Source organism: Clarias gariepinus, chromosome 6 (genome assembly GCF_024256425.1).
Source record: "Clarias gariepinus isolate MV-2021 ecotype Netherlands chromosome 6, CGAR_prim_01v2, whole genome shotgun sequence".
NCBI lineage: Eukaryota > Metazoa > Chordata > Actinopteri > Siluriformes > Clariidae > Clarias > Clarias gariepinus.
The window spans coordinates 37,133,996-37,155,182 of NC_071105.1; the positions used below are offsets into that span (position 1 = coordinate 37,133,996).

A 21,187-nucleotide genomic window follows, 5' to 3' on the forward strand; every position below is an offset into this window, starting at 1 on the left:
ACACTACAGTTCTGCACTGGACCGCACAGCGTGCTGCTGGTAGGCAGTCTCGGTAACCACAGTAACACTGGAACTCTGACGTCACCGGAAGACAGAGGCTTTGTAGTGAGTGAGTTGCCTAATGAGTTTGGAAAGCGCGTGAGAGTTGACCGACCAGTAGAAAAAAAAAGAAAGAGCGGGAGGGAGGGAGAGAGACTCACGCGATACTGTAGTTCATGAGCGCTGTGGATGTGTGTGTGAGTGTGTGGAATAACGCGCGCGCTGCTGCTGCTGCTGACTTTCTTATCTTTTTTTAAAAAATTCCAGTAAAAACGTTTTATTCATTTTTGGATTTCCCTTTGTTCTTGTGCGGTAAGTTCTATAAACACACATCAGAGAGAGAGAGAGAGAGAGAGAGAGAATGCTCGGTTACATTAGCGGTACTTTAACGAGTTGACATAACATTATTGCAACATTATTGCTACATACTGTAAGACGGAGCGCGCGAGCGAGAGCGCGCGCCTCGAGCCGCTGCAGAGCTGTCGATCAGCACATGTTATAGAGATATATTTATATTCCTATTCATATCAATACTGTCTGTTCCAGCACTTAACTCTTGTGCACAACGCTCGAGTGTTGAATGTTTCCTCCTGCGATGCTGTGAATGAGGGGTTGAGTTTGGATTCAGGGTTCTTCAGGGTTCTTCAGTGCCCAAGAGTTGAGGGTTCTACATCCTCAACCTATAAAATCCCATGTTATTATCACTCAGGCTTAACTGTTCAGAATGCTTGTTGAATTTGCTATTAAATATAAATATATATGTACTAGTGGTGTGAGGCTGTTTGAGTGTAGTTTTGTAGGCAGACTGTATTTCATCTGTGGGTGCCAATAATATTGGAACACTGTCAATTTCAGCCTAAACCGGTGTCCGTTTAACTTTACAGCTTTTGCTTATTTTTATTTTTATTTTTTCATTTTTTAAAGGAAATCACACATGAGAGGGTCTATCTCTTGTTATAGGGTTCCCTCCAGAAATTATAGCTTTTTCTTTTTACTGTATTTAGTCCTGTAACGTTGCGGTACACTGCATCCGAATTCCACTTACACGGTCCGCAGTGTTGGATTAACACCTCTTACGCTGAACCAGTGCGGCTATCTGATGATTTATGGCTGTAAAAGTGAGTCAGCCCTCGGTTTTTACAAGTCCAGCCAGACACCAGGGAGTTTTCTTTCCTCTGTGTGGCCGTGCTCAGCACTTTTGGCTTCCTAATCCCCATAAAGCACGCTTGTCTTTTCCACTTGCCGCTGAAGTATCTAGGAAGTTTTTTCAAGTCCAGTTGCGAAACAGACATGAAGTGTGGAACTAATTTGCTGGCACGACGGGGTTTCTCTCCAACTTATCCATCCTTACACCCATTCACCTTAACACCATGGACCAAGACAAGGTTTAGGATGAAATATCTCAAATTGTGCCTCAACAGAAACGCACGGAAGTTGCAGTAGATCAGGATTAAGGCATTGAGTTACTGATCGGAAGGTTGATGGTTCAAGCCCCAGCTCTACCAGATTGCTGTTATTGGGCCCTTGAGCGAGGCCCTTAGCCCTATCTGCTCCAGGGAGCGCTGTATCATTGTTGACCCAAGTAATGCGTGATATGTAAAGGAAAACTGACAAAAGACTTAACTATCTGTCTGAAATTTTCAAGAAAAGTTATTTTGTTTTAAAGTGAACAGAAAAGAAGTGATTACTAGGTTTTAAAAAATATATAATTTTCTATATTTCTATTTATATTGTATTAGTCATATAAGCAACATGCTCTTGATAAGGTCACAGTACAAAGTCGTCCTCTTTGCTCTTTTTTAAAAAAAAAAAAATCATTGCACTATTCCTGTTTTTTTTTTTCCTGCCTCTACTTGTGACTTTCATGATTGTAGCAAAGCTCCATGATTTCTTGATTTCTCTTTCTTTTTGGTCATCAAATCCTTTTTTTTGTTTTTGTTTCTCACTTTTTCTTTTAATTTTTTTTTTTGCGCTAAGTGATTGTCCATTGTTCGTGATGGTAGAGAGACTCTCTGTTATCTCACACATTTTAGGTGTGAAGTGGAAAATTTTCCTGGGTTTGATGTCCATGGGTGTTACCCAAACTGACACGAATTAAACAAACTGTCAGCACTGACACAGGCTTCCTGATTTAAGGGCTCGGGGGGCGAGCGGCCAGGGGCCAGCCGAGAGAGAACGAGCGAAAGGGAGGAGGAGGAGGAGGGGAACGAGAGAAACAGGCAATAAACTCCTCCTCGGACTCTTCAGGAAGGGCAACAGGTTATCATGTTTCGGCTCTGTTTTTCCACCAAACGTCCTTTCCGTCCTCCTAAAATCAATTCCTTGCCTACATAACGAGTTTGGACATGCCGCTAAGAGTCTCATTCGTCCCGTTCCCCAGTGATGGAACCGCCGGTTTTATATATAAGCTCTTTATATTGTTTTGTTTTGTTTTTGGCTTCTTTGATGGACGTTTCATGGTGCTGTTTAAAATCCAAAGCAGAGGTCATGTGTCTGGTCTGGAGACAGTTTCTGCAGTGCCTAAAGAAAACAACAACAGCGCATAAGTCACTGCCATTCAAGCTTCCTCTTGCCAAGGAAGTCCCAATATAGATGTGGACAGACGGTGGTGCTGGTGTCTACACTTCAGGCGTTCCACTCGCTGAACGTTCACATGATCAACTACAAGCGGCCTTCTTTAAAAGGTTTGCAACGGTCAGATGTTTTACTGCGACTCAGAGTCTCATCACCGTACTGTGTTTGATGTCTTCTGTAAATGTCAATCACCTGTTTTAACGCCTTCATTTACCAGAAACGCCATAACAAGTCCCGGTTTGACTTGAACACGCCTGGTGGTATTAGCTGATATAATTTTCTTTAAGATAATGTACTTCATTTTTATTTGCCTCAAAATCAAAAAGTCGCTCTTATAACTATTACATGTACCATATATTATTTAAACGTATTTATCTGGGCGAATATCAAGTACTAATGCAAATAATAAGATTAAAATATTTATTTAGCACCTCAAAAGTTATTGCGACCTAAATTATTAATAAACTTTACATAAAATTCTTGGTATTCATTTTTGCAATGACTGACGAGTTTTTATTTTTATTTTTTGTTAATTCTGCAGCGCTACTCTTAACCACTTTGCAATAACAGAAGGTCCTTGTTGTGTCACATCCGTTAATAGGTAATGTTTTGGAGCAGACATTCCCTTCCCAGCCTGTCGTTTTATTCCAAGAACCACAAAGCACAAAGTACAAGTCGTGTGTTAGCTGTTACTATAGAAACGATCACATAGGGGTCTTGTCCAGACAGTCCAAGATCAGGACTTAGCTATCAAGTCCATTTCGAGCCTAATACTTTCCTTCAACTAGTTGTCTTCATTCCTGCATTTCTAGAAGCAGGAATTACTTCTTGTCTAACATGGTGCTTTTACAAACTCTCGGTCGAGAAGGTCAGACAAGAGAACGTGTCGAGACTGCACTTGGGTGTGCTCCTACAGTAGAGTATTAGGACGAGTGCATTAATATTAACCTGTGGCTCGGAGCAGCTGCAGTTAGAGAGAGTTAATCAACACCTTCTGACCAATCAGGGTCCAGAATGTGGCAGCACTGTGGTATAAAGTAAGGTATTTGACATGTGGACGATGGAATCAGGGCCGGCAGTGAGACGGAGTAAACTAAAGGTTTCAAGAGGGGCAATAAAAGGCTTACAACACTAATAAATCCAACAATTTTCAATCAAGTTAAGTTACACGTACGTAGTGATATGAAACAAACATATGTTTGACAGTTTCTCACAATACAGTATTAAACAGCTGGGACGAACATCTGTAACACTCACTGTTGCTCAATAAGTCAAATCATACGCCGTCATATCGGTTCTATTTTATTGAAGATAAAAATTTGTTTTTTGTTTTAGTTGTTATAACTTAATTACCTAACGCCACATGTGTTATGTCATAGTTTATAAAAAAAAAAAAAGAAGAGAAAAGGCAAGTATTGTTCTAGAATGTAGGAAATAAATTGACTAAACAAAAAGCATTGAGAAGAGGTGTCCAAACTTTTGACTGGTAGTGTTCCCCAGTTGCTTTTGCTGACTCGACCGCTTTCTGCTTCAAACAAGTTCTCAGACAAACTCGCACAGCCTGGCAGTGTGCCACAAAACCAGACCAATCAGAGACTGGATGAAGGCCTGTTCTCATTGGCAAGGCAACAGCCAATCAGAATGAACCATTTTTCAGCATTTCTCCTTTAACTGAAAAAGCACAAGCATTTATGAGAGAGAGAGAGAAAGAGTGTGTGTAAGCAAGCGAAAATACTGTTTCGTCTGGCTGTCGCTCACAAATAATAGAAAATGTTAGGCCACACTTGGCAAAGCTTGCGTGCACAAAGCTTTTAACGTATCCTAACTACAATGAATTTCCGCCGACATTTCATCGACACATTTAAGTTAAGCTTCAGGTCAGATTCACTGCTCAGAGTTATAGCGGACGATACGACTGCGTGTCATTACGACTTTATCCACATCATCAAGCTTTTCTTTATTTTTATATATATTTTTTTATTCGAAGATAAATTACTTTCATTTATTTTAAACAACACAGTATTTAGTTTGTTTGTAAAATGTATTTAATTGAAATATATGTTTGTACAATCCATGCATGAGGTAGGGCAAGCCTGTGTGGCGGAGGGGTGGAATGCCTGGCCCCCTCCCTGATTCTCACCCTGGATGGCATTGCTTTAAGGATGAGGGAGATGCAGATGGGAAGATTTTTCATTTTGGACAAAAGCAGCATCATGTTTGTTTTTTTGATGGTTCTTGGCAACCCATGGACAAAAAAAATGAATATATGTGAAAATAAATCTCTGTCGTTATCTATATCACCAGCTTGGACGTACCCTTTAGAAATATGGTGGACAAAAACTGTAAAGATAATGACGACATACTTAAGTAAAACCTTTTTAAAAAAAAGGCAAAAAAATGAATTAAGAGCAGATTGGGCCACCTTTTTTGGGAAGTGTACACCACCTAATAGACACGCCCACTGTTCTTGTATTGGTTGGTAGGGAAAGTTGTTAATAAAAAAGTCAAAAAAAGTTGCTAACTGTTAAGCTAGGTGGGACGATGGCGTAGTGGTTAGCACTGTCGCCTCGCACCTCCAGAAGTTGGGTTCGATTCCCGCCTCGGGGTCTGTGTGCGTGGAGTTTGCATGTCCTCCAGTTTCCTCCAACAGTCCAAAGACATGCAGATTAGGTTACTTTGCGTTCCAAATTTGTAAACAAGCGTGTGACTGTTGATTGAGGTCCTACTACAGTTGTAAAAACAGTTCAAACAATCAAAGTTGTGAAGTCGAAATTGCCCCTTTTTTACCAAATGGCTTGCTCAAATTTGTACGAATTTTTAATTAGGTTCACTGTGAATCTTTTCTTTGGACAATTTTTACTGTTGGAAAGAAATCCATCTGGATTTCGTGAAATGATGACAATTTTTATTTAGGGAAGAGGTGCTAGAACATGTCGCACCTAACCAAATGCGTCACACACTTAGTACAAAAACAGCTCCTTTTTCGTGTGACTGTTTGAACCCACGTCGTCTCAGTAGGAGCTAAAGAAAGGCGTTTTCAAGGACTCGAGTCCCGAAGGTTTTTCGTCGAACAATGCGTTATTGTCACCGAAGTACCAGAGCGCGCCAGTAAAGTTCTTCAGGTTTGACCGTACGCCGTTTTTGTTTTGTTAGCACGGATGCCCCAGTCCTGCTGTCAGCAAGGGATTCTGAGAACGAGGGAAGGAAAGCAGGAAGGAAGGTTTAACAGGACGGACACCACATATGGTTTTCAGCACCGTTTATTATTAGCCTGAAACAAGTCATACGGCACTTTGTGTCCAGAAAAAAAAAAAAACATTTAATGCCTTACGTGATTTAATTTCATGTTTGTTCAGCCTGAGCGGAATCTCTGACAAATCCGATAACATTCAAGTTCATCCAACACAGGTGGATTTACTCTGTGATCTGAATAAGTTTCTTAAAAAAAAGAAAAGAAAAAGAAAAAAAGAGTGGTATTTCCTAATTAATAAAAAAAAAACACTTTCCCATTCTAAGCAATGTTAATGGAAGATGAAACACGCACTTATTAATTCAGTCTGTCTAGACTTCTCGGAAGCGTGTTTCTTACCATTCCACAGAAAAAAAAAATTGGATCAATTTCCACATATGAGCTGAATCATGTGGTTTTTGTCCTCCTTCCCCCCATCCCAACCTCACCCCCCCCCCCACCAACCATTCCGAGCAGGAAATGTTTGGAGTTCGAACAAAAGAATCACATGGCGTCTGGTGCCCCTTGGCCACAGATGGACCGACGGGTCTTGATTAAAAAAGGAAAACAACAACCGAGCCACGAACACGTTTGAGATGCTTGGCGGCCGTTAGCGTTGGAAGGTTGGAGAAAGAGCTTTGGGTTTTCTTAAGCGACTGATCCGAATCCAATGTGGTTTTCGAATTAAATTGCCATTACTGGGAAGGAAATCTAGGAAGAAAAAAATATTGCAGCTCAGAGTGTGTTCGTGCTTTCGCACAGTTAGATCGTTGTTGCGATGAAAGGTCTGAATGATCTACCTCCACTAAGGGTAAGATTACTCGCCCAGGCGCTGAGGTGTTACTCGGACACCTTTCACCTAGTGATGAATGATCCTCGGTGTACGCAAAGGTCATCACAGCGTGTAACAATCCTTTCCGTATTTTTTAGAAACTTGGCCATGGTGTGCTCTTCTGCAGCCAAAATGGGCACAAGTGACTCTTCTGGTGGAGCTCTGAGGATCATCACGCGTTCCCCGGTGTTGTAGTCAGGGGTCCCTTGATAGACTGGACTGTTATATCAAGAAGGCTTGGATTCATTCCACTTGCCTTTGGCCTTACGACAGTTCTGCTGTTGCTACAGTCCTGGCTCCGACAATAGGTTCGCCGATCCCTGGGCTGTTTGCTTGGGGGATATTGAAGTTTACTAAAACTGAGCCAATACAACTAACCACCGGAGAAAGTGTTGTGAAATCCTGTTTTTGCTTCGCAGTCATGTTTCTAGACCATTTCAACAGAGGGGGCCAGGCTGGGGTCAGCCGATCTGTTTGATTCTGGGACCCTTTTGTGTTTTTGGAGTAAAACACAATCTTTTGATAAGGATGTCGCGTGACTGTGCTAGAGTTACACAACTAAGGTAGTCAGGGTAGTTTAAGACCATTAATTTTTTTTTTCTTTGCTGCCATTGCTCTCCTGCTTCCTGTTTTCTTTCTCCCCAATTTGGTTTTGCTTCTCATCATCATGCGACAGCGACCGACTAGGGAGGATGCAAACACACCCGCTTCCTCCAACATATATATAAATGCATTATTTTCGAACTGATGCTCTTGCTATCACGCTAGTCGTCCTGTAACATTGCCAGTAATTGCCTGGTGCTGCTGGGATTATCAGGGAAGCGATTTTGCCCGTTCCTATCGAGAGAGCTCAGCTAGGTTGGTGGTCCAGGCCATGGATGACTGTCATCAAGATTCAGGATCTACTAAACACTTTTCCATCTTGCTTGATTTGTTTTCTGTTGTCCATCACATCTTACGTCTTTGCCAAAAGGAAAAATGATCCACATGTGGGTTTTGGTCCTTTGGCTAAAGTGATCCAACTTTCTTTCTTTTCTTTTTTTTTTTCTTCTCAGTGCTGCTTTCCCAACATATGACCAACTGGACATGTATTTCCACAAGAAAATATGATTGCTTAATGCAGCAGAGGTTCCTGTTTAAACTAAACAGAATCATTGCATTTGCTGTAATCAGTCAGCATTTGATTTGGTTTTCCACTGGTCAGCCCAATACCCCTTTATAGACCTTTCGTCCTTTTTCAAATCACGGAAGTGTAATTCTGTTCTGTATTTACAGGATCGCGGTGTGACTTCATAAGAAGAACTATGTTTGGATATTGGACATCCTCATTATTGTTCCTGTTCGCATTATGTGAGGTACAGTGAAGCCCAGTCACCACTACAGTGCATATTTTGCTTAGTCAATTCACTTGCATTATTTGTCCTATACTCAAAAGCCTAGTGTTTTCTGGATGGTCTGCTGAACATTTTTTTCGTTGTTTTTTTTATTTTTTATTCTGCAGTTGTTCACGGTGGGCCGCTCATCCAGTAATGACGCCCAGCAGAAATCCAGGAACGGCACCCACGAAATCGACGCCATTCGCAACAAGATTGTGATGGCCCAGTTTGAGTGCTACCAGAGGATCGCGAAGGACAGCAGTCACGATCACAAAGGTATCATCAGAGCAGGTTATGGTTGTTACAATCCCTCACTTTTGTAAGAAAACTAAATACAGTAAGTCCCCTACCTACAAACATTTCAGTTATCATCTTTCGAAGATACGAACAAGCGTTCACTCGTGTTCGATTGCGGAAGTCAATGATCGGATGTCCGCCGTACATTGTCACGTGGGTTCAGCGTGCATATCAGGATGTCCAGAAGTGAGTGTTAAATCAGCAGTGATGAAGCTGGAAATGGTGAAAAGATGGCAGACGTCGCTCGTTCTTTTAACATGACTTGACGTTCGGCACGATTCTAAAGAACAAGGACGAGATCATGGAGCGTGTTCCCATTTTACTGTGTTTAGCCAATTGTGTAGGTATCCTAGTACCTAGACCATGTTTGTTGGATTTATGAACAAATTGGAACAAGCTCTCAGAACGGAACTAATTCATATGTTGGTGACTCACTTGTTGGGGAGCAGAAATGAGCGTGGTCTCAAGGGGGAAAGTTGATACTTTCTCTTTGATATCAATCAGTCAACACAAGTTAATCACAGGGGTCTGTGAGCTCAATCAAGTGGAAGACAGCGGATAGCACGTGTGTGTGACACTGCCCCTGAAGTGAAGTGAGCAGCTTTTTCAGAAAGAAGCAGTTAGAATGATTTACGAAAGCATGTGACAAGCTTGGCTCCTTCCTGGTTGGGAGATGTTGCTTGATTGAGACGAACCATCAGACAGGTTGGGATGAGGATTACTAAATTATGGAGAAAATCAGGGTCAAATTCAACACCTTCCAACTGGGAAATAGTAGCTTTATTGTATTTAGACCATTTAAGACTAATAGGGACTCAGTGTTTTAGATTGTGTAGATTTGGTTGGTGATCAGATGTAAGGTTTGAACACGACAGGACAAGCAAGTCGCAAAATTCCTCTTATGCAACAGTTAGTTCCCGACAGAGTAATCTGATTGGACGTCGCTACTTAGAAGTAATGGCTTCTAGGTCGTTCCCAATTGCCTTTAAACTGTCTGTGTTCGGCTACTAATTTAATTAGGTTCTAACATGAGGTTGAATCCCAAATCCAGGGGAATTCAAGGGAACAAGAGATTGTACTGTACTGTACAGTTTACATAGCACACTTGCTTTCTGTTTTACTCTATTTGGGATTCAACCCCAGAACCTTGAGTGTTATATTATATATGATATTTTAATGTGGAATAAGTGAAAAAATATATAGAGAAACTGAGATTTACAGGACTGTCCACCAGCTCCATGGTTTATTCTCCTGACATTTTGGCTACGGTACGTTATAACGAAATACAATTACGTTAACTGGGTAGCTATGCCAATGATACAGTATGTGTTGACGAAGCAAAATAACTTGTTAAATGTTAGTTTATAATAAATGGACAAAAAGAACAATTAAGTTCTTGATCCCTCACCAAGTACTGTATATATATATATATAATTAATATTTATTTTGTGTGTGTATATATATATATTAGTATGTCCTGTTCCTGGGAAAGCATAAGCTCTTAAAAAGCTGTAATCTTTGTAACTTCTTCGAGCAAACACTCTAATGACTCAATGAATCACTTATGACTTTTTTAAAAACTTTTTTTAAAAAATGTTTTTCTTTTTTAATTTGCGTATGATCTGTGTCTTCCATAGCCAAACAGGTCTCTCTGGAAGAGCTGTTGCTATAGAAACGCTAACGCATTATACCTGCACTATGGCACAAATGTAGATAATACATAGTCTTTAAAGGCCCTGATTTATCGATTCAGTATCTAACCCTAACTTATTTAAAATGTCCAAATACAGATGGAATCCGTTTACTTATTTTATTGAAATGTCATTAAGTCCGAGCGCAAGTATAAACCCGCGGTTTCACTCTTCAACAGAACTCCAGGCTTACAAATGACTCCTAATGATAAGAAGTTACAGCTGCTTGTGAGAAAGCTAATTTCGACGTCCTCTGTATCTAAGCTCAGATTAAACATGTATATTCAATTTATTTTTTTCTTTTCGTCCTGGCGCTCGCGACACCGCCTCACAGGAATGCTATTGTGTGCGGAGCGTCGGGCGTGTCCGACTCTATGCATTGTTCATCTGCAAACGCTCAACATATTACCGTCGTGTGGCGCAGCTCCAGCTGTTTCCAGGCCAGATGTTTTGTTTGACAGCAACCGTGAAGATTGTCAGAGCTTGTTGATTTGTTCCATGTTGATTTTTTTTTTTTTTTTTTTTTTTTGCGGCCGACCAGTGAGAATGAATTACTGTCAGTAAATACGTCTGAACTGCAGTTCTACGGCCATCTCACAAGAGTTCGGGGAAGTTACGAAGACAGATTTTGTTTAAACGAGATTTGATTCAATTTGGAAATAAGGGTGTTTGGAGTACATGTGTCTGATTAGGAGTTTATCATGTTGTCCCTTTTGAATTTGTTATAATGACGTAATATTATTTTTAAATAAGTTTTTATTTCTAAATCATCTCAAAAACAGATACTACTAACGCTCCTACAACAGCTACTGCTAATAGAAATAGTCACTTTTTTATCTAATGATTATCTGCGCATTATTCTTATAATTCTGGATTTTCCTTTTGTCATAAAGCAACTGATCCAATATCGTGTTCACTTTTTTTTTTTTTTTGCGCCATTAAGTAACAAACAGCCCTGTAGCAGAACTGAAAGTAATGATATTTGGTTGAAAGCAAACTGTTGTTTGTATTGATGTTCTGGTTTTGAGAGTCGCCTTTATACTCCAAGAGAACCACTAAAATAGTGTTGTGCTGGAATTTCGGTTCAGTGTGTGAGAACTCTGTTGTGTGATTGCTTGTAGAATGGAGGCATTGTGATTTAAATTCTGGTTCTTTGTGTGTGTGTGTGTGTGTGTGTGTGTGTGTGTGTGTGTGTGTGTGTGTGTGTGTGTGTGTGTGTGCGCTGTGCAGCTGGGCTGATGTGTAACCGCACATGGGACGGCTGGCTGTGCTGGGACGACGTAGAGGCCGGAAAGACCGTAACGCAACACTGTCCTGATTACTACACTGACTTTGACACTTCAGGTAAAAAATAATAATAATTATAATATGAAATTAATTATAAATGGAATAATAATTATTCCAGTTCAGCTTCATTACTGTTGTGTTTTTATAAATAATCAGTAATGTGTAAATTTTTTTTTTTTTTCTAAATAATCGACATACAGGACGTGACTTCATCAGCATTTCAACCAGCATGTCTTTAGGGCCGTTCAAGTCAAAGCAGGACTTTTGATTACAGTGATGAGAGTAAAAACTCACTTTATTTCTCTATATAATCCCCTGCTACAGTAATGCACTGTTTCACTAGTGGTTGGACACCATCAAGATAGAAAGTTTTCTCGTCTGAAACGCCGGCCTCCCAGGAACTCCTTTAATGGCACAGACATGTGGAAATGGCTTAGAGCGAGGTCAGGACCGTATGGGGGGCGTGGCAATAACTCCCACCCGAGTTCCTGTAACGTGCCAGTGGTGTTGGTGAATGATTGTGTGTACGGTTCCAACAGACAGACGCGCCGCTTCCAAAAGTTGCCGACAATTTATCTATCGATTTTTCAACGATCACTCGCTGAATGTTCACGGGAATGACTGCAGTGGGCTCCGAGACATCTCGTCATTCACGGATATAGCCTTCATTCACCAGGAATTTCATCCCCAATCCCGGTTTGACTTGAACGCCCCTTAAGTGGAAAACCAATGCCTTGGCAACAGAATGTTTAATCAAAATCAGAAAAAAAAACATGCTTTTGTTCTTCATGGAAGGAATCGTCAGTAGGAAATAATCTCCAGCGAGCTGTTGATGCTGAGATGTTGAGATGTTTCTGCTACGTGAGCATTCCAGCAGGCTTTAATCCAAGGCGCTGTTGTTAATCGGTCATTTCAGGCAGGTAACTCCAAAGGAAGCTCTCCTCTGCAGCACAAGGATGTCTTTTGTCTTACTTTCCTGGGACGCTCCTCATGGGACGCCTGTTTCCTCATCGCATTCGAAAATTCTGTACATTCTTGTAGATTCTTGAAGTTCTCTAGGGGGTTTTCAGACGGACCGAGCTCCAGTAAGCGTCTGAAACTAATGACGGATCGTTTTGTGGGCTTTGGTATTGTTCCACAATGAAGAAAAAAAATAAAGAAAAGGAAAACCATTGAATTAGAAGCTGCGTCCAAACTCTTGATTGGGACTGTATACAATAAATATGTACAAACATACTTCACTCATCACATTTATATATTTTTGTTAACATTAGACGAGCTTAGGGGTTTAGTTTTATTCCCCCATGCTTCTGAGTTAAATTGAACATAGAGTTTGCGACTGAACAAAAGCACATGGTTAGTGTGTGAACAATACTACTGGATCCTCACTCACTCATCGTCTATACAGGATCGCTGGGGGCCTGGAGCCCATCCCAGGCGACTTTGGGCATGAGGTGGGGTTACACCCTGGACGGGGTTCTAATCCAACACAGGGCACACGCACTCACAAACTACGGGCAATTCGGAAACGCCGGAGGAAACCAACCAAGCGCGGGGAAAACACGCAAACTCTAAGCACACAGATCCCGAGGCGGGAATCGAACCTGGAACCTAGAGGTGCAAGGCGATAGTGTTCACCACTACGCCAACGTACCGCCTGCCTTCTTCTTAAATAAAGGATCTTTTATTCTGTTTTATTTTAGAGGTGGCTACAAAAATCTGCACCGAATCTGGCAAGTGGTTTGTCCACCCTGAGAGCAACAGAACCTGGACCAATTACACGACCTGTACGCAGTCCACTTCTAAGAGCCAGCAGGTGGGTTTGGAACGAAAGACTAAAGTCTAACCAAGAGGCGGTGTACTGTAGCACAATATTATACCTTTTGACTTAAAAAAACAATAACTAAATAATAAAAAACAGACACAAGCAATTTGTCTCAAATCAAGTAAGAAGGTCCTACTCTAAAACATTACTCAGAATTGTCTGGGGGTTTTTCTTATATACGATTTTTTTATTAATACTTGGTTTTGGATTTGAGACGCAGCTCATGGTGATGATCTCACTTAAAAACAGACAGTTTGTCGGAGTGTTTAATGTTGTCGCTGCATGCAGTTCAACTCGGGGGGGAAAAAAAACAAGTCAGGTTGATGTTGCGTTTAATCCTCCAGATGTACATAACAAGTCCTACCACCTGCTTCTGTCTGAAAGTCAAAGCCATAAAGCATTAAAATTATTACTGTGCTAACAACAACCTCCATGCACGGTTTATTTTACGATTACGATTACATCTCCATCTACACAACGTATCTTATTTTCTTTGAACGCTATATATTTTATATTTTATGTTTTTTTATTAAGGCATTGCTGAACCTCTACTACCTGGTCATGATCGGTCACGGACTGTCCCTGGTCTCTTTACTCGCTTCATTGGGAATATTCTTCTATTTTAAGTAAGTGTGATGACAAAGAAAACAGCTGGATTTACAAAGTCCCTAGCTCAGCGCTTGCACTCAAACATTTTTTTCCTCTCTTCCCTCAGGAGCCTCAGCTGCCAAAGGATTACGCTTCATAAGAACCTTTTCTTCTCCTTCATCCTGCATTCGATCATAACCATCATCTGGTTCACGGCCGTCGTGAACAACAACAACAACCAGGAGTTCTTGCAGTCGAATACAGTGAGTAGGCTTAACAAGGATCTTTTTTGTTTGTTTGTTTGTTTGTTTGTTTGTTTGGGACAGTAAAACTAATTATTGTTCCAAATAAACAAACAACAGTAAAGGCATGCAACACTACATTGTTGCATTACTTTGTAACATTACAAGTGTTTGATAATGATATTATGTCGTACGGTTAAACTTTTCATGGTTGCGTTTAATGTTGGTGAAGTTTTGTAATAAGTGGATAAAAGTAATGTTTAAGGATTTTTTTTTTCATAAAATAATTGCATCTCTGACACTGGAGGCTCCTTCCCTAAACGTTAAATAAACATCTTCTCACGTCAACATTTATCCTATTATGTACCTCTTATGCAAAATTCTTCTTTTTAGTAACATTTTTGACATTCAGATGGGACTCCAGTGCACAAACAGAAAACATCCGATGCTTTTTGTTATATTTCCATTTTGAAATCCATATTAGCCTCAATTTAAACAAGCCAATTATACATACTGAACCTTTAAATAACAACCCATTATTGAGTAATGTTTTTTTTTTTGTTTTTTTTTTGGAGAAACGAATCTTTCGGAGGAAGCAGAATCGAGAATTCAGCAGCACTGTGGTATAAATTTAGAGGTTATTTAATGTGTGAGGAACCAGTGGCGGAAACAAGCAGACACGAGACAGAAGAGGGATTACTTAATCATGACTGGGTTTAAAGGGTGTTTTCTTCAGTTGTAATATCTGACATTTCCTCAAATCAGTTCCAGAGACTAAATGACTCAAGGCAAAATAACTTTCATAACTTGTCACTTCTACAGCTGCTGGAATTATTTTTTTTTTCATACATAAATAGAAGCCTATCACCTTTATATATAAAGCGCCGTAGGTCAATTAAATATTTTATTCTTGTTAATCTCGGTCATAGGCTGGGATTAATCACAGTTAATCGCAAAATTATTAGATTTACTCGTATTATAAATAAAGACAAGCGTGACAAATCATCAGAGGAAACTGATTGTGCAGTTTTAACATATCTCAAACATTAACATTGAACAAATGTCAAATTAAAATCTCGCTAAATGTGCTGCTATTATGGGAAGCCAATAGGGTCAAACTTGGTCATCTGATTAATTTGTGTTAAAAAGAACAATCATTTCTAGATGAATCAAATGCCTTAATCGCTCCTCTCTTGTGCGTATGTTTTTGCCCTCAGCTGAGCTGTAGGGTCTGCACGTTTATCCACCTGTACATCCTGGGCTGCATGTATTTCTGGATGCTGTGTGAGGGGATTTATCTCCACACCCTCATCGTCGTGGCTGTGTTTGCTGAGAAGCAGCGCCTCATGTGGTATTACCTGCTAGGTTGGGGTGAGTCTATCAACTCTGATGATTAACTTTAGTATATAGTGGAACCTTGGATTATGAGCATAATTCGCTCCGGAAGCGGGCTCGTATTCCAAAACACTCATGAACCAAATGTAATTTTCCCATTAGGTTTAATGGAAACTCGAATTATTCGTTCCACAGCCCAAAAAACAAACAAACATAAAAATAATAAATACAAAATATGAAGTTAAAATAAAATGAATTAACCTGCACTTTACCTTTAAAAAAAAAGTTAAAATAATCCCGACAGATAAGTGTTTCTGTTTATGAGCGCAGGCGCTGTGTGTGGTGTGTGTTTGGGTCAGTCGTTATGTGTGTGCGCGCACGTAATTTGACACCGTGCCGGTTCACAAACACACACACACACACACACACGCTAAAGGAGAGAGAAAGAGTGTGTGAACCGTGTCAAATTACGCTAGCGCACAGGCTGAGGGATAAAATGGATTTTTAATCTTCTAATGAGACTTTCTTTTGCTTTACACGCGCACACACGTGTGTTATAAGAAACTCGTTTTTCAAGTCAAAATTCATTTAAAAATCTTTGCTCGTCTTGTGGAACACTCGCAAACTGCGTTACTCGCAATCCTAGGTTCACTGTTGTTGTTTTTTTCTAATATGGTGTGGATTATTATTTGATTGGATATTGGATTATAATTCTTTTAACTTCTTCTACATTGTTTAGGATTTCCTGTCATCCCAGCTGTAATACATGTTATCGCCAGAAGCTATTACTACAATGACAAGTAAGTTCACGTTTAAGACACATTTGAACGAATGAATGTAATCAAATGTGGAGGACATTAAACCGTATCACAGCGCCTCTTTGTTCTATACTGGCGTCTCCGAGACAGTAGACGATCACGTCTTCTTAGATCCGCTACATACATGCTGGCATCCGGAACTGTCCCTTCAGCACCTCGGCGCCACCTGAGCGAGGGCCGTGTCTGTGTTTCACGATGTAACCTTGCGTTTCCCTCTATTTGCATATTCCCCCATGATTGGGTCTCTTTATTTTACGACAAAATCTTTGTCTGTCACCTGTTTAACAAAGCTTTGTTCACTGTGATCCCCGCGCTATCATGTTAAAGGCTTTAATGTGAATAAAACAAACAAGAAGATAAGAATGGCTTTAAGGCACGTTCGTATTATGTAATTGCACTGATGAAACTTGGTGAAAAATCTGCTTCTTGTTTTCTGCAGTTGTTGGATCAGTTCAGATACATCTCTGCTTTATATTGTCCATGGGCCCATTTGTGCCGCTTTACTGGTGAGTCTCTCTCTCTCTGTTTCTCTCTTCCTATGTCTATATGGGCATTTTTTGTTAGAATGCAATTCTATACGTCATTGAGTTTTTCTGATCTTAGAGCTGTAAAAACAGGATGAGCTTACATACATTTTTGTTTGGAACAAAAGCCAAACTCCTGAATGTGTTTTTTTTTAAGCCAGATTAACATCGATCTAATTTTTTTATTCATGCATTTTGTTGGTAAGGTACAGCTTTAACCATACCCCTCTTGCTTTCTCTTCACCCTCAGGTGAACCTGTTCTTCCTCCTAAACATTGTGCGGGTTTTGATCACCAAGCTGAAAGTGACCCACCAGGCGGAAACCAGCCTCTACATAAAAGCCGTCAGAGCCACGCTCATCCTAGTACCCCTCCTGGGCATCCAGATCGTCCTGCTGTCCTACAAACCCGAGGCCCACCACTCCAACGAGATCTACGCGTATCTGATGGCCATCCTGATCCATTACCAGGTAAGAAGGTTGGATTAGCTTTCATGAGCTGAGCTGACTGTACGATGCTTAGACATTTGTAGAAAAAATCTTTAATCTACTAATCTTGTGCCACTCTTCAGGGTCTGCTGGTGGCCACAATCTTCTGCTTCTTCAACGGAGAGGTAAGTCATTATGGAGAAAAATAATAGTTCCAAGCAAAATTTACATTTTGGATTTTTTTTTTTTATGGAATAAAAAAATTATATTCGTAAACACTTGGGTTTGCATCGACCCTGATTGATTTGCTTGACCGCATTTAGTGACCCTAAATTATTTAATAAAAAATTTATCTGTATCACAATATTAAATTTTTGTAGTCAATACAAAAAATGATAAAAATTCAGACTCACATTTTTACTACACTTTGAAATCGTTCAAAGAAGACATCAACCTCTTTAACAGTTATTTTTTTTTGTATTTATACATCCAGAGAACCTAAATATTTCCTTTAAACGCTAGAGAATGATCATCATGTTACCTGACATAATAATAATTATAATAATAATTTCATGGTCTAAAAGCTATGTACATGCCTTCGTCCTGCAGGTCCAGAGTGTGTTACGGCGCCACTGGAACCAGTACCGCATCCAGTTCGGCAGCACGTTCGCCAATACCGAGGCGCTACGCTCGACGTCCTGCACCACCTCCTCCATGACCGAGGTGCACCGCTGCTACAGCATCGACAGCCACATGGACACGCTCAACGGCAAGAGCTTCCACAACTTGGAGACCACCATCCTGCGCTCGGATAACATCTACATGTGAGGACGGTCGTCCTTACGCGCTCAAAGACAACAAACAGAGACAAGCGCGAGCCTCCAGCGTCCCCATCCGGGGACTATCACAAAGTACTTTGGCACAGCAAAGCGCGCCTTTTTTTTTTGCCACGGAGCCAGATAACATCTTAACGAGAACGGGATTCTTGGTGTGAGATGAGAACTGACGCAGAACACAGAGGGAGGCGAGAACCCGCATGACTGATGAACACGGATGCTGATGAAAGCGCCGCCCGTTGGCCGTGTTCGCGATTTTAAACAGGACGGCATGTGGGATTAGCAACACACAAGAGACTTTACAGGAGATCTGGATTACATTCCCTCTGGCTCGAAAAAGGATGTTCTGTAAGATTTGGGGTAAAAAAAAAAAAAAAAAAAAAAAGATTCTATACTGGTGGTGTATTGATTGTGAAACTCCATCTGTTCTTTGTTGTGTTTCTGCACTTGATGGGTTGAAAGGTTTCTGGACGAGGGGACTTTATAAAGAGACGAACACAGACCGCACTAAAGGGAAGCACAAACCCTACATGTCATTATTTGTGGAAAATCATTTATGTCCTTAAATTCTTTATGCTAATAGCTTGCGGAATTCGACTCCTCGTGTGTTAAGTCTTGAACATGGATATTACTGAGTATACACACACTGATCAGCCCTAACATTAACACCACCGACAGGTTAGGGGGTGAAATAAAGGGGTAAATTCTATTAGGTATGGATTGAACAGTCAGTTCTTGAAGTCGATGTGTTGTGTGCAGGAAAAATGGGTGAGCAAACGGATCTGCGTGACTTTGACAAGCGACAAATTATGATGTCTAGATGCCTGGGTCAGAGCAACTCCAAGAGCAACAGCAGGTCAGGTCTTGCGGGAGTGTTCCCTCCCAGGGTCATGGGCACGCAAGGAGAGAAGCCTAGCCCGTCTGGTCCGATCCAACAGAAGTGTTACTGGAGCGCAGTTTGCGTAAAATGAATGCTGGCAGTTAAGAAAAAGGTGTCAGAAGACATTTCATCATGGGGCTGCGTAGTGCCCATGCTGACCTCTGTCCATCTCCTACAACTGGTGGAGGAGGAACTCTGGATGACACTAAAGTGCTCGCGCTGTCATCCAGAGATCGCAAGTTCGGTCAGAGGGGAGGGACTTAGCGCTTTAACATAATTAATGGCTATACAACCAATCGCTGGCTTCTGTGACTCACACAAGCTAAAGGAGCAGGTAGCACTGTCCTGCAAGTGTGTTACGCCGCTCCCAATGGTGCCCACAAGCCATCCCGAAGATACGGTTGGTGTCACATGGCTTGTTGGAAGCACATGATAGCTTTCACTTTCCCTGGTTGGTAGTTGGTAGTAGACTTGATGGAGGAGTGCTCTGATGGCGGGTTTGTATGGGCTGCGACTATATTAGGGAAGATAACCTGAATCACATCTGGGGAAAAGATGGCACTGTGGGAAGAATGCTCGCTGGCGAAGGCAACGTGTGATGAAACCTTTCGGTCTTGGCATTCATGTGGATGTTACTTTGACACGTACCACCAACCTGCCACACTGCAAACACTGTTTAAGGTTTGAGGAACATGACGAAGAGTTCAAGGTGTTGGCTTGACCTTCATATTCCCAGATCTCAAACTGATCTAGCATTCGGCCGGATAAATAAGTCTGATCCATGGAGGCCCCAGGTCACAACTTACAGGAGTTAAAGGATCTGCTGCTCATTGTCTTGGTGTCAGATGCTTCATGGGAAGTCCATGCCTATACGGCAGGTGGTTTTAATGTTATGGCTGATTAGTATTTCGTACTGTATTATCTCCATTTAGTACAGTTTAGTGGTTGAATACATAGCAGAAGTACACAGGGTTAGAATCGTTCTATTTGCTTCCGTTTCACTACGTGCGGTCAGCATTGACACGTTTACAGTTTTCGAAGTTTTCTAAAAAGATTTTAAAAAATAAACCGCAAATGAGCACAGGAGGCCTTATTCAGCATGTCTTTATGTCTGGAACATATAAGTGCGTTTAATATTCTTGCATATCACGTACTCTTAGGGCATTTCAACTTCATATGCTGGAAAAACAAACTGCTCACACTTGGAAAATGTAAATAGTGTGTACTGGATGTCTATGTCCACGAGTGTATTTTGACTATATTTATAAACGCTTAACTTTGCTCAGAATCAGTATGCAGCGATTCCGAGACATCTTTTGTGTATCTATTAACTGTGATCTGTTAATGGGCCAAAAATCATTAAGACGTGTTGAAACGTTCATCTTTATCACTTTGCATGTATGTAGTGTTTACAGATGTGGGTAATGTCCAGGGGCTGTATGAGGAGGGAAATTCCAGTATTCAGTTTTTGATTTCTCACATGCTGAGCTGCGTGTCGGAAACACCGTGTCAGTGTTGCAGTTTTTTTCATCTAAGTTATTTGTATTCCAAGGATAATATTTTGTAGGTCATAATCATACTGCAGAGTCTTCTTCAGTCAGTTTTTCTTTTTCTTTTTTTTTTTTGTTGCTTTCACACCAGTGTGTAATTGTTCTTAAAAATACAAATGCAACCATATAAAATCCTTTACTGTGAAGCGTAGTCTCGTTCCGTTAGTTTAAAAAAAAATGCTTGTGGTTTGTTCTATTTAATCCCTTTAGACAATTCTAAAGACTTCTAAAGTCTTTCCAAGAACTAGAGGGTTCCAAAACCAGGAATATTTCAGGGCATAAAATCCAGGAAAATTCCAGAAACAATAGGTTTTACAATCACGCACATTCCAGAATCCAGAGTTTAGGAAACCAGGAAAATTCCAGAAGTATGACTCTTACGAAACCCAGAAATGAACATTACAGTTCTGTGAACATTCCAAATGCAATAGTGATTCATCTTCCAAAAAACAAGTGAGTTTAGGCAGAACATTCCAGGAACATTCAGTGGGGGTCCAGAACCAGGTACATTTCAGAATTTTGCACTTGAAGAACCAATTCTGGTTCTTGAATTTGTAGGACATTTTACATGAACCAGGAATATTCCAGAAATTAATGTTACCAAACTGGGAACATTCCAAAAACAAGTGAGTTTAAGACTTGAGAACTTTCCAGAAGAAAAAAAACAGGTTTAAAAAACGTCTACATTCCAGAACCAAGAATTTAAATACCAAGAACGTTTCAGAAACAATAGTGTTCCAGAAGAAGAAATTTTCCAAAAATCCACAGGATTAAAGAATCCGAGTACATTCCAGAATCTAGCGTTTAGAGACCCAAAAACATCACCAAAAAAAGAAT

General features: G+C 40.6%; 1 protein-coding gene across 1 annotated transcript; it reads left to right on the top strand.

The window, feature by feature from the left end:
* The first annotated feature begins 244 nt into the window (after positions 1 to 244).
* On the top strand, positions 245 to 20,496 carry calcrlb (calcitonin receptor-like b). The gene is made up of 13 exons (XM_053498385.1): positions 245 to 351; positions 7,950 to 8,029; positions 8,176 to 8,326; positions 11,269 to 11,382; positions 13,029 to 13,141; positions 13,685 to 13,776; positions 13,866 to 14,001; positions 15,198 to 15,351; positions 16,055 to 16,115; positions 16,573 to 16,639; positions 16,908 to 17,126; positions 17,228 to 17,269; positions 17,694 to 20,496. Exons 2-13 carry the CDS (start codon positions 7,979 to 7,981, stop codon positions 17,910 to 17,912), a joined length of 1,419 nt encoding a protein of 472 aa, XP_053354360.1. The 5' UTR covers positions 245 to 351; positions 7,950 to 7,978; the 3' UTR covers positions 17,913 to 20,496.
* The last annotated feature ends 691 nt before the right edge of the window (positions 20,497 to 21,187 follow it).

Excerpts from the sequence above, each read along its gene's own strand:
- calcrlb (XM_053498385.1), top strand. The coding sequence starts at position 7,979 with ATGTTTGGATATTGGACATCCTCATTATTGTTCCTGTTCGCATTATGT. Across the intron at positions 13,142-13,684 it reads CCACTTCTAAGAGCCAGCAG|GCATTGCTGAACCTCTACTA; the intron begins GTGGGTTTGGAA and ends TTTTTTATTAAG. Across the intron at positions 17,127-17,227 it reads CCATCCTGATCCATTACCAG|GGTCTGCTGGTGGCCACAAT; the intron begins GTAAGAAGGTTG and ends GCCACTCTTCAG.